This window comes from Bos grunniens, chromosome 5, assembly GCF_055505025.1.
Source record: "Bos grunniens cultivar Pamir isolate PY7600 chromosome 5, Bosgru_T2T1.0, whole genome shotgun sequence".
Classification (NCBI taxonomy): Eukaryota; Metazoa; Chordata; class Mammalia; order Artiodactyla; family Bovidae; genus Bos; species Bos grunniens.
In genome coordinates this window covers 117554205-117567217 of record NC_141169.1, presented here as the reverse complement: position 1 = coordinate 117567217, position 13013 = coordinate 117554205, and the positions used below count along the sequence as shown (strand labels likewise).

General features: G+C 53.5%; 1 protein-coding gene and 1 long non-coding RNA gene across 3 annotated transcripts in view; one reads left to right on the top strand and one right to left on the bottom strand.

Moving 5' to 3' along the window:
* Window positions 1–381: 381 nt before the first annotated feature.
* ATXN10 (ataxin 10) overlaps window positions 382–13013 on the bottom strand; it is a 138917-nt gene continuing 126285 nt past the window's right edge. The window contains exons 11-12 of the mRNA XM_086403283.1: window positions 2148–2335; window positions 382–1656 (exon numbers count right to left, since the gene is read on the bottom strand). Coding sequence (XP_086259409.1) covers window positions 1654–1656; window positions 2148–2335 — 191 coding nt within the window. The 3' untranslated portion in view covers window positions 382–1653. The remainder of the gene's footprint in view (window positions 1657–2147; window positions 2336–13013) is intronic.
* On the top strand, window positions 5983–11014 carry LOC147373254 (uncharacterized). 2 transcript variants are annotated; one of them, XR_015164644.1, is made up of 4 exons: window positions 5983–6547; window positions 7560–7684; window positions 7834–8055; window positions 9531–11014. It is a non-coding gene; the product is annotated as an uncharacterized LOC147373254 (long non-coding RNA). The 2 variants fall into 2 exon arrangements; XR_015164645.1 differs by lacking the exon at window positions 7560–7684 and having other exon boundaries at window positions 6331–6547.

Below are 13013 nucleotides of genomic sequence, written 5' to 3'. Positions count from 1 at the left end.
ACACAGCCCCCGCCGCATCCTGTGCTCATAAGGCCCCTTGACGCATGCGTTTGTTATTACATGGCTTACGCCGACATGTTTGCGTGATGCCACTGTGTGCACACATCCACTGAGACAGGAAAAAAAGAAGTGTCTGTTGCAAACTTGTTAAAAGGAAGAGGGACTCGCACTGCTTTCCCCTTTGGCCAGACTTCTAGTTAGAGACGAGGGGTTTAACTCCTTGTGTCCCAGAGAAGAAGGGCTTCTTCGTGCTTTCTGGATTTTGCAAAGGATTCTTTACCAAAGGAATGTCACAAAGGACGGGAAGTAAACATTACTCATAGTTGACTACAGTCGTAGCAACTGGCATTTCTTCAGTTATATAGAAGACATCAGACCGCATATGGGAAACCTTTTATTTCATTCTTAACATGCTTCAGCTGGTTCCCCCCCGCAACGCCCCGCCCGCCACAAAGCAATTTAAGTACAGCTACAAAGACTTAGGAGCACTTTACTTTGGAACAATCGGTATTTCTGGAAAACTTCTGGCTGGGTCTTTGACATTTTCATTTTGGAAGGTTCAACGGGAACTGTGCAAGATTTCACGCTACAGTCTAGCTTAGTAACACGGCTGTTCTAGAAGACAACACATTTTAAGCATCCACAACACGACCTGCCCCGAGAGTGTTTGCTGATTACATTAATGATCTGGGTGGTTACAGAGACTTTTGTGCTCATTTAATCCAGTTCCTCCTCTGGTGTGCACACTGACAGACACAGGTCAGAATGCCCCTGCTCCCCCAAGCTACTTCTGCAATTCCACTGCCCCGGCTGAAACTGAGTGGTGCCTTTCCGAGACCGGTGCTTTTTAAACTGAGGAAGACCCGGATGAACCTTTAATGCAGAGGTTCTGCACACACAGACGACCGTGAGATCTTCCTTCCCGCTTACAGCCAGGGCGGTGGTTGACGCAGGCACTGGCTAGTAAGCCTCAGGAGTCTGGTGACGCCTAGGTCTAGGGTGATCTGGAATGGGAAGAGTTAACGGCCCACAAGTCCCCTCACCCGCTCGCTCCAGCCACATTCCAGAGGGACAGAGCTCAGTGACAACGGCGCCCAGGACCTGAAGTGAAGAGGAGAGCCCTCTGAGAGCCCTCTATTCTTCGCCATCTCTCGAATTAATTAACTGGAAATGAGTCTTGTCAATGTTTTGGAAAGGCAGAAGGGGTGAAAAGCGATTGCTAGAATTAATCACAGTGAGAAACCACTTCAGCCGCTTGCCAGAGCCCAGAAAACCCCACAAGAGGAGACAATGAAGGGAAGGACAGAGTGGACCCGAGCACTTCCAAGTCTTTGCCAAAGAAGGGACATGTGCTCAGCGAGAGGAATTTATTATCTGCGGCCACAGTAAGTACAATCTATCACTTAAACGCACATTGTATTCCACAGGGAAAGAAGCAAACCAGACAGCTACATTTTTTAAAGCAAAGAATCAAAAGGACCCTCAAGCACTTTCACTTTTAAGCTTATATGCATTTAACTCTATTAACTAGAAGATTCACAGATTCTTGAAAGTGTATGTAATAAAATCTTCAAACACTTGCGATTTCACACACTGCGAAAGATCCAGGAAACAGATTCCAAAAATTCAGATTGTTTTGGATGGAGAGTTCATTCACTAAGAGGAAAAAAAAAAGAAACAAAATTGCAGATGTAACAAAGCTATTTACAAGAACCATCAAAGGAAAAAAAATACAAGAGAATTTCGGTCAACGATAGAAATAACGGAAAGAAACCTGAAACAACCCATTCAGCACCACACAAGGAGCTTTCTGTTCTTTTCACTGCAGCCAGCAGTAGCTGTCTTTTAGAGAAGGTCTCATTACTGCCAGAAAGTTTTACACCACGTGAAAATTTTGATATGGCTTTTCTTTTTCTCCCCTAGAACAAGTTTGAAATTTCAACTCTCTTAAGAAAATGGCAGGGTAAAGCCCGAACAAAAAGTTATTTGCAATTAAATGTAGGGCTCTTTGCTGTCTCAGGAGGCAAAATACATCCACCCATGTTTTTATGAAACAATCACATCGAAGTGTCACTTTGAAGGTGATGGGGAAGTGGGGACCACTTTCCAGACTGAAGGGGAACTAGTCCTCCTCCTGGCACACTTACCAGCTGAGGGGTGTCACTAGTCGACTTCAGAATCAGCTTGTCACCCCTCTTTTCAACTTCAAACCCCATTTTTTTAAGCAGGGATGCGTCTGCCAGACCCTGCTCCTCCATCTTCGCAATCAGGTCTTGGTTTTGGCTGTTGTCTTCCGTGAGGTTTCGGATGGCGTATACCACCCACTGGGTTAGAACTGGGAGCAGAGTGAAGGAATCTGCCAACATGCTTTCACCCGAGCATCACTGGAAAAGGAGGAGACGGGCAGACGACCCGGAACACCCAGAAGCAACAAACACTTTCTCCTGGAGGATGTGCTGTGAATATGCATGCAGAGGGGGAAATAATTCAAAAGTCGAAAGACACACATATACACATGTCTGTGCAACACTGTGCGTGTGCTGTCCAGCAGCTGGCACAGACAGGCACTGGACTGAGAGAACAGAGCGGGAGGCAGAGGCTCAGAGCAGCCGCACGGGAAGTGTGTGAGCACAGGCACGCATGAAGGAGTGTACGCGCGCACACACACAAATACACGAGTGTGTGTGCTGGACTTTTGTTACTGAGTCACCAGGGAAGGAATAAGAGCATTATAGAATGAGTCATAAAGACGCTAGGGTAGAATCAGGCAAGAAGATCGTCTTGTTTAAAGTAAGCCCAGTTATAGCTAACAGCTGTCCCCTGGGAGTCACCACGGGTTCCCCTCACTCTGTATTTTAGGGACGAGGCAGGCCTGTGAAGGCCTTACTGTTTAGTCTGAACGGGTGCCTCACTGTGCCCTGGCCCTGATTTAGGTGTTGCGTACGCTGTCTGTCAGGCACACACAGACGACTTACAAGGAACACAGACTCACGGCGCTCTTCTCTGAGGTCTGTACTTACCAGGAGCTGTGGGAACTCTGGAGGGCGCTAGGCAGCCACTGTAACGTCCTTCCATAAAACTGCCCTAGTCTTGGGCCCAGGGACACAGAGAGACGCCAGGAACACTGGGCCTGGCACCCTCTGTTGGTTCAGAAAGAACAAAGTGCCAAGTGTGGAATAAACACTTTTTCCAAGGAACAGAGGCCTCCCTGCCCCGTGACCAGATGGACAGTAGCAGGAAAAACGAGTCCTTCCTCCTTTGTTACCAGTGTTTCCCAGGCAGGCCTGTCTGATGCCACAACGAGGCATCTGCTCCCCCAAAGGCGATCAGACGGGTCCCTGAACTCAAGAGTCCGCGCTCCAGATCCCGTCCAAAACCCCGGCTCAGCGGTGAGGCTTCTCTCCTCAGCACGAGTGTCGCACAGAAAGGCCTCCATGCGCACAAAGCGCGGGAACCAAACTGCCCCCAGTTCATTGACCTTGAAGGAAACCAGCAGATGAGCCCGTGTACTTGAGCCAGGACACAGGGAACCAGCGGCTCTGGGCTCAGGAAGTGCCTGCTGGTTGCTCCCTCTCAGTTCCGCTGACGCAGCCCGCAGTCGTGAGCGCACATGGACCCACACGGATGGGCTCCGCCAGAACGGCTGCGCGTCTGCAGGACGCCATGACCCGCTGGTCTCTGGAGGTGGACCACCAAGGGCACTGGTGGGTACAGATGACCAGCCTTTTCCAAAGGGCAAAGGATGGGGGCTGATGCAGTCCTAAGACAACTGCCCGTTCAGTGGGGAAAATGCTCTCACCTCACCAGGACCTGTCACCCTCCCACGACAAAGCCCAGGGCCTTTAGAAGGCTGTACATCTTTTCTGGAGATGAATCCACAGACTCTCAAACGCATACAAGTTGAACTTCTCCTTCTTCTCCACAATCACCAAACCCCCACTTTGTCATGGGAGAGAATGAAAAGGATGATCCCGGGGAACAAAGACCTTCACACATTAGTGACTTTCTCAGCAGGGATCACTCACTACAATTCACTTCTCATGCAGGACGACATCATCATCACACAAACCCATTTCCTCCCTGCTGCACAAAGAGATGAGGCAGGGATCAAGAGAACTGAGTGGAGGAGCGGGCATCTGAGGCTGAATCTGGGCAAGACCGTGTGTAAGCCTGGAGCATTCCAGTTCCTGTGTGTGGCAACTCTCCAATGCTAAACGACAGGCCCAAAACACTTCTTTCTGAAGCTTCCTGGTTATTCACTTTAATTGAAAGACAGGGGAAATCCGCATAAATGCACTGACAGCTCCTCACAACTGTAGGGCTGGCTAGCTCTGCAAGCGAGGCATCAGAGGCCAGTCTTGTCACCACCAGCTGCCAGTGCCGAGCGTCTCTGCAGGAAAGAGCCGTCTTCCAGAGCTTCGGACTGTCAGATGATCTCAGTTCCAGGGCAAAGCAACATTGCCCCGCCAGGCACCCCCCATCTTTCCACATGCGAGCCCTGACCTGGGACCTGCTCCTCCTCGCCTGCCCCTCCCCACCCAGGGCGAGCAGCTGAGACCCCGCTCCTGGAAGCCCACGTGCGCTGTCCCGGCTGCCCCAACGCCAGCTTGAGCCGGGCACGCCTGCTGCGTGCTTCCAAACACCCTCGCCCTTCTCCTTTTCCCCTCACCAGTTCTCATCACATTGCACCTGCTGACCTGATTATTTGTTGGTGAGCTTCTGGAGGGCAGGAGCCATACTGAGTCCATTTTCTCGTCCCCAGCATGCAGCTAGACTCAACACACAGCGGATGATGAGGTGTGTGCTGACATCCTGGGAGCTTACTTACTTGTTCATATTTTTGTCCACCCCAACGCCCTGTGAGCTCTTCACAGGCCAGGACGATGGCTTATTTACCTTCTGTCCTCTGCTCCAAGCATGGTGCTGGAAACATGTGCTCGATGTCCGCGCGAGCGGACACCACCTCCCACCCACCATGTGTGCATGCGAGTGTGAGTGCGTGTGTAGAGGGGTGTGGTGGCAGCGCAGTGACCCACACGGGCTGTGCTTTTCCTGTGTGCTCTTGGTGTGGTTTCCTGACTCAGGGCTTCGCGGGGTGAAGAGGAGATGAAAGTAACCCAATATAAATGCAACTCGGGCAAGCAAGCGGGACCGTGTAAACAAAAGGTCCAGGATGACAAAACACAGAATCCGGCGTGGACGGATGAGGGGCGGGTTTACGTCACGCCCGTCTAGGGCCTGACCCTGCACTCTGTGGACATCCCGCAATGGTGTTTCAACAGCTTACCCAACCGTTCACTTGCTCATTTCTGCAGAAACCCCACACAGTCACTGCTTTGAACGGAGGAAACAGTGAGATTAATGACGACCGTCCTGATGACCAACCCTACGAGTGCCCGGGGCAGTGCTCCCAGCCGGGGCTCTGGGGACATCACTGTCTCCCGGGGAGCAGGCTCCTGGCACAGCCTGACGGAAGCAGCACTGGCACCCAAAGCCGAAGAGGCAGTTCAGTCTTCTTCCGAAACCGGAGTTCAAAGGGCAAACAGACGGGTTAAGTGGAGGGCGTGGGAGGGGTCTAGGCAGTAAGGCCACACAGTCATGGCGGGGTCAATTTCCCAGAACACCAAAAATCGAAAAACACACAAAACAGCGAGACCCCAGCACGTCTCACTCAGACGTGTACTTCACATTCTTTATGTCATAGTGAAACCAACCTTACTTCCTCTCTAAGGCGGACCTCACCCAGTCCTGCCGGACACTGCGTGATTAGATGTGAAAGGTGTGCCCTCCATCTTGACCTAAGTGAGCACCGCGTTTGGGGTTTGTGCTGTCCGCCTGTAAATCAAATACCACAACAATATTCTCCAACACGTGTCCATTTCCAGTGAGAACATCCTGGCACTACTGTCTAGGGTCTCTGAGTTCCTAATTTTAAGTTGTTCCTTCACAACGTCTGCGTTGAAGAGAAGCAAGGAATCCCAGCCCCAGGGCCCGGCTCATGAATATGCACGACTCCCCTCATTAGGAGCCGGAAGGGCCGGGCTGGGTGCCCCGCAGACCCAGACAGCCTGGAGGGTCACAGGGAGATGAAAGCCTCCGGTTAATATTCACATTGCCCTCTTGTTCCCTCTCTACCGAGACAGAAAGTAAGCAAGAGGCGGGGAGAAAATTAAACATCTTCCAGAGTCTCTAATCCCACCAACACTCCAAGCGCTTCATTGTCTGCTCGGCTTTAGAAAGAGAGCTTCTAACGTTTCCATAGCTACTCCAAACAGAAGGCGTGAGCCTGTCTGTAACAAACTGCCTTCAAAGAACCCTGCGATCAGCACCAGAGTGAGGACTCACAGTCTGGCCGGCCCTTCACCAGAGCACGTGGTGCCTTGAAAAAGCTAGTGATGAGCGCGTGGACTGAGCACCTGGGAACCCGGGGGCCTGGAGAACTGAAGCGAGATGTGGTCCCCAGACCCAGCACCTGAGTGGCAGCCATGAGTGCGTCGTCTCCACACTGTCGGCTCCACGCTGAGCCCTGCAGCCTTGCACCAGGCAGGTGAGGAGACAGGGAGGGGCAGGGGAGTGTGGGCTGGGAGGCAATTGGAGACAGGGACCCCACAGCCATGACATTACTAACCTAGGGCTAGGATTGACGTGCCAAACTCTGAAAAAGTCCGGTGAGTTAGAATGCTGATCCTGGGACTGCTGACGAGAACAACTTTCATCTGACTTCCAGTTACTGGAATCAGTGCGACCTGAAGTCCTTCAAGTGACGGGGACCGGGGCCCCATGATGACAGGGACTCTGCTCTGGCCACTGTGCTCAGTGTCAAGAAGCTGCTGAGAACAGGGGCTGTGAGAATTATGGCCTGTGATTTTGTATGGATGCAAGTTAAAAAGTTTTCATATTTTTTAAATTAACTTACTTTGGCCACACCATGCAGCTTGTGCAATCTCAGTTCCCCAATCAGGGACTGAACCTGGGCCCTCGGCAGTAAGGTCCTAACCACTGAACCTCCCAGGAAGTCCCAAGTTTTCATGTTTTTAAATGGTTGGGGAAAGAATAAAAAGAAGAATACCAATTTGCGACACACAAAAATTATTTGAAATCCAAATTTCAGTATCCATAATAAATAAAGTTCTATCAGCACACAGTTACACCCGTTCATGTATGAACCGTCTGTGGCTACTCTGTGCTGCAGCAGCTGAGCTGGACTGCTATAATGCAGACAGAGCGCCCAGCGATTCAAAAATACTGATTAAAAGTAGCCCTTCACAGAAGGGGTCTGCCAAACTGCCCTGGAACACGAAAGGAACCGATAGATACTCGGCTGAATGAATGAATGAACTTTCCAAAGGACTGGCAATAAAAACTTAAAACTATTTGCTGTTGTTCAGTCGCTCAGTCGTGTCTGACTCTTTGCTACCCCCATGGGCTACAGCACGCCAGGCTTCCCTGTCCTTCACTATCTCCCAGAGCTTGCTCAAACTCATGTCCATTGAGTCAGTGACTCTATCTAACCATTTCATCCTCTGTTGTCCCCTTCTCCTGCCTTCAATCCTTTCCAGAATCAGAGTCTTTTCCAATGAGTCGGCTCTTCATATCAGGTGGCCAGAATACTGGAGTTTCAGCTATTTAGACCAGAAGAATTTAAATGCTGAAAGATTTTACTGACTTCTCAGGATATATGTGTGTACGTACATAAACTATGTAGAATCTATGGTTTTTATATATTAACATGCTTACAGGTGTAGGGTGTGTGTATATTTAACATCCTATGTATAGTATACACATAACAGATATTCATGCTATGATAATATCTATATTTCATTTTGCTTGCAGAATATTTTAAAAAATTATTTTTAGACAACAAACCCATATACAGCCAGGGGTTTACATACTCAACAAACTTTCCAAAGCACACTACTCAGCAGGGCAGAGAACACCCGTCAGCACCTCGGAGAAAGCCGGCCTGAGGACAGGACGCCCAGGCCACCTTGTTAGGCTTCAAAACCACATCGTCACCTGCCCTGAGACTTCTCTCAACACGAGGATGCTTCGGAGGTAATGTCCACATCTAAGCTAGTATCTTCTCAGACTGACTAAAATGGCAGAATTTTTCAGAGTGCAAAGCAGTAGTTCTGTTTTAAGACTTTCGAAATGCTTCACGTTACTGAAAACCAAAACACCTCAAAATACGGCAGTTCCCGCCAGCCAGAGGGGAGGAGGGCGGGAACGGGAGGCTGAGGGCAACTCCTCTTCCCCCCGAGTGACAACAGTCCTGCCTCCTCCCGGCCACGTGAGTCGGAGAGGCCGTGAGTGCCTGGGGGCCGTGTTCCCAGTGGGCTCACTTCTCTGACCCTGATCCCGTCTGCAGGAGTGCCCTAACCAGCCTCTGCTCTGCTCTTCAAGTATTTACTTTCTGAGAAAAAAAAAAAAAAAAAACGAGGCATTTCCCAAACTGCTGGCAGGGAAGGCCAGGCCCCACGAAGGCTGCTGCTGCCGGAATAGGAACCTGTGCAAACAAACCACAGCGGCCACCCGAGTGGGGATGGGGCAGGGAGGAGACGGGCTTCCTCGGACTGTGGGCAACCTACCTGTGACGCAGGGGACCCAGGAGAGAGGGTCCTCGTGGAGGAGATAAGTCTGAAAAACACCGCTGCTGTCCGTTAATGAGGAGCCACCCCCATCTGCAGGGCTGAGCTGTGTCCAAACGTCGGGACACTACTGCGTGGTGACCCGCATCCAAGCTCTGCCTTCGTCTCCAACCATCACTTCACTCAGTTAAACTACAGGCTCTCCTCACTCAGAAAGTCAGAGTCCTCACCGGGCAGACGGCGTACCGGCCCCGTCGTAGGGCGCTGGAAACCAGCGTGTGTTCAGTCCCCACCACAAACCACCCGTGCTGGCTCTCTCTTCCTTCTCTGAACTGCTGGTCTGTCTGGGGTCTAATTTTCCCCGGCGTTTCTGCATTTTAATCCGAGGGCACATCTCTGCGGCTCAGGTGTGTTAATGCCGTGCCGACGCAGACGGCTCGAGGCCCTGGAGTCCGTCCTAGCAGTGAGTGTTAATCAGTGTGTGTGCCCTCTCATTCACCGACTCACAGCAGTGAGTGCAAGTCAGCGTGTGTGCCCTCTCATTCACTGACTCACAGCTGTGAGTGCCAGTCAGCGTGTCTCACAGATGACGGCTACTACTGAACACAGGGAACGAGCACTGCACGGCGAGGGGAGGTGAAAAGTGGGCGCGCCAGCACGCAGCCGCGCCCCGCTCTTCCTGACCCCATGGACTGTAGCCCACCAGGCTCTGCTGTGGGATTTCCCAGGCAAGAATATGGAATGGCACGGGTTGCCATGTCCTTTGCCAGGCGATCTTCCTGACCCCGGGATCGAACCCTGGTCTCCTGCATTGCAGGCGGATTCTTTACCCGTTAAGCCACCAGGGAAGCCCCAAGAGAAAAGTGCAAGGGAGCAAATTATTGCCAGATTTGAAAACTGAAGGTCACAATCACAATAAAGTAATACACTCGTGTTTCGCAGGTGCTACAGGAAGGAGCAGAGTCTCAGTCTTTATTGAGGCAGAATGTCGTCTCGGAAGCACCTCTGCTCTGAAGGATGAGGCTGCTTTTTAGACTCCAACTGCCCAGGGAACTAGAACATCAAAGGAAGTGGCACAGAGGCCCAGGGAAACGCTGCTGAATTCTCAGAGAAACATCCCAGCACACAAGTGTCCACCAGAGAAACACAACCCGCCTGTGTCTGAATGATTCTGAAACAAAGTCTGCATTCACCAGTCTCCGTGCGCACGACTGACTTCCCATCTACGACTGCGTGCAGGCGGGGACAGTCACAGCTCGAAGGCTCCTCTCCACTTGGGAGCCAGAGCTGTCCTGCCGTCTCCCCAGGCTCCCTGCACCACCACGTGGGAGAGGAGCCGCTGTCCTCAGCCTGGCCCCAGCCGCGATGAGCCCTCAGCCCTCAGGGCCCAGACGGGTCAGGCGTCAGCCTCCGAGGCTTGCCGCCGCCGCCCCGCCTCACAGCCTGTCAGTGTGGGGCGAAGTCATGAAGATGACACCCTGCTCAGCCCGCGGCCACCCCGCGCTCCCCACTCCAAAGCCCTGTGGTGAGTGGGGGCTGGCGGGCAGGTACCTCACGTCCACGGGCTCCGTGGGAAAGGGCCCCCCGGGCCTGAAGCTAATTCCGTCTGTGACACACTCCGGGACCACCTCACCACTTCAGAGCGCCGCGTGGAGCGGCCGTCGGCCTGGCATCAGCCCTACAACGGGTCTTGGACTGGGACGGAGCGAGGCCGCATCTAACCAAACCACACCAGAGGGCTGGGCCGCCAGGCGGCTCCGTGTGTGCTCAGGGGCTCTCCGTCCCGTCTTAGACTGACGAGCCTGGCACGGGGCAGGGCAGGGCCAGCCGGCTCAGGGCCCGCCACGGCTCTCATTCCCTCTGCCGCCACCGCTTACCCTGACCCGTCTGTGGAACGTGTGCTCACGCGTGTGCACGCCCTCCCAGGAGGGGGCAGTAAACGCTGAGGGCACCTGGCCTCCGTCCGCTGAGAGGGGCGGACCTCAGTCCCGCCAGAGCTGAGTGGTACTTGCGATGCTGCCGACGGCACACAGGCAGGCCCCCGCCACACCACCTCAGCCTTCAGGCTCCAGGGAGACCTCCTCCGGGAGAGGCCTTCTGGACACAGTGAACTGCTCAAGGGAAGCCAGGACCCAGGCTCTGCTTACATCAGGGGCTCCGCTGGCCGGGAGGTCGCTGGGCCCTGACGGAGAGCAACTTGTGAGGAGCAGCTGGCGGAGGCAGGGACCCTCAAGGGCCTGCTGCCAGGGGAGAGGGTATATCCACAGCACTCTGCTCTCTGGAAAAAAGGACTTGCTAGCCTGAACAAATTTCTAGCTTCAATCAATGTAAGCAAAGCTTTGCAGGGGAATTAAGTGTCTCTCACATAAGCCACTGATATTTATCTGCATGAAGTCATAAGAGTAATAATAAACATAACAGAGCTAGTGGTGTGATCACCCGCAGGGCCACTCCAGGCACTGACAGAAAGTCTCCACCTTCACCAGCATAGCACTCGCGGGAGGTAATACCAAACCTTCTACTGACGAGAAAACAGACCCAGCAGGCAGAGGACCCGATGGGGTTGGCCTGGTCTGGATGCGGGCTCCAGCCCCTGCCCCTCTGCCCTAAGCCCTCCTCAGGGACCAGCCCATGAGGGTAGACCAGCCCATGAGAGGAGACCAGTCCATGAGGGGAGACCAGCCCATGAGGAGGGACCAGTCCATGAGGGGAGACCAGTCCATGAGGGGAGACCAGCCCATGAGGGGAGACCAATCCATGAGGGGAGACCAGTCGATGGCGGGTGGACCAGTCCATGAGGGGAGACCAGTCCATGGGTCGGTGGGGGGGACCAGTCCATGGGGGGAGACCAGTCCATGGGGGGGGCCAGTCCATGGAGAGGGGACCACTCTATGAGGGGGGACCAGTCCCTGGGAGGGGGACTGGTCCATGAGGGGAGACCGGTCCATGAGGGGGAACCAGTCCGTGAGGGGAGACCAGTCCATGAGGCAGGGGGACCAGTCCATGTGGGGGGACCAGTCCATGAAGGGAGACCAGTCCATGTTGGAGGGACCAGTCCATGAGGGGGGACAAGTTCATGAGGGGGTGGGGGACCAGTCCATGAGGGGAGACCAGTCCATGAGGGGGGACCAGTCCATGGGGGGGAGACCAGTCCATGAGGGGAGACCAGTCCATGAGGGGAGACCAGTCCATGAGGGGGGACCCGTCCATGAGGGGAGACCAGTCCATGAGGGGAGACCCGTCCATGAGGGGAGACCCGTCCATGGCGGGGAGACCAGTCCGTGAGGGGAGACCAGTCCGTGAGGGGAGACCTGGAGGAGGCCTGGAGCGGTCCCTTCCGGCCAGGGTGACTGCAAGCTTCTGAGCTCTGCCTACACGTCAGGGGAAGGAGTGGCAGGTTATATAAGACTTGAAACAGAGTCCCTTTCTCTCAAAAGATAAAGTAAGCCTTCAGATACTGGTCAGAGTGATTACTTCCACAAAACATCTTTGTAAGTAACAGTGAACAGTTTAAAATGAAATTCAAGTTTGGAGTAGAAAAGGTGCATGTGTGCTCAGTCACTCCATCGTGTCTGACTCTCTGTGACCCCATGGACTGTAGCCCGCCAGGCTCCTCTGCCCACGGGACTCTCCAGGTAAGAGCACTGGAGTGGGCTGCCAGGCCCTCCTCCAGGGGATCTTCCCGACTCAGGGATCGAATCTGCGTTTCCTGCATCTCCTGTACTGTAGGCAGATTCTTTATCAATGAGCCATCTGGGAAGCCCAGAAAAATGTAAGTAACCGCATCTAAATTATGGAAGATTATTGTTTGCCTGGTACTAAGAACATCTTTATATGAATAAAGCATAGCCAGGGGTCAAAAACAGCTCTCAAATGCAAAGGCTTACATGGAGAACACAAGCAGTGCGGGGGCTTCTGGAGGGCTCTGGGCTGGACGAGACCCAGCGGGCTCCCAGGGGTCGGCACGCTGCACGTGGGCTGCCCGGGCACCCGCACCGCCTGTCCTTAGTCCAGACATCACTAGCCTCTGAGCACAACGAACCCCCAGGTCACCAGCCTGTGCTGGTGGCCTCTCCTCCCACCACCCACAGCAGCAACCAGAGTCAGCAGGCAAGAGCGGCCGGCCCACAGGTCTGAGGGGCACAGACCCGTGGACGCCTCACGCTGTCTGTGTGCGCTGCGGTCACTACCAGGTGAGCTGAGGGCTGGGGCACGGGTGATTTTGTGGCCCTCACTAAGGGAGGAGCACTACGGTGTCCACTTCACAGTCAAGAGCACCTTCAGTGGGCACTGAGGGCGTGCGAATGACTTCAGCACTAACTGGAAATAAGCACCGCTGACACCTGGCCAAGCTGGCTGCAGGGGGGATACTAACGTCTCAAGCTCTGCCTTGACACAGGTCTTTCTAAAACTTCTAAAGTACTA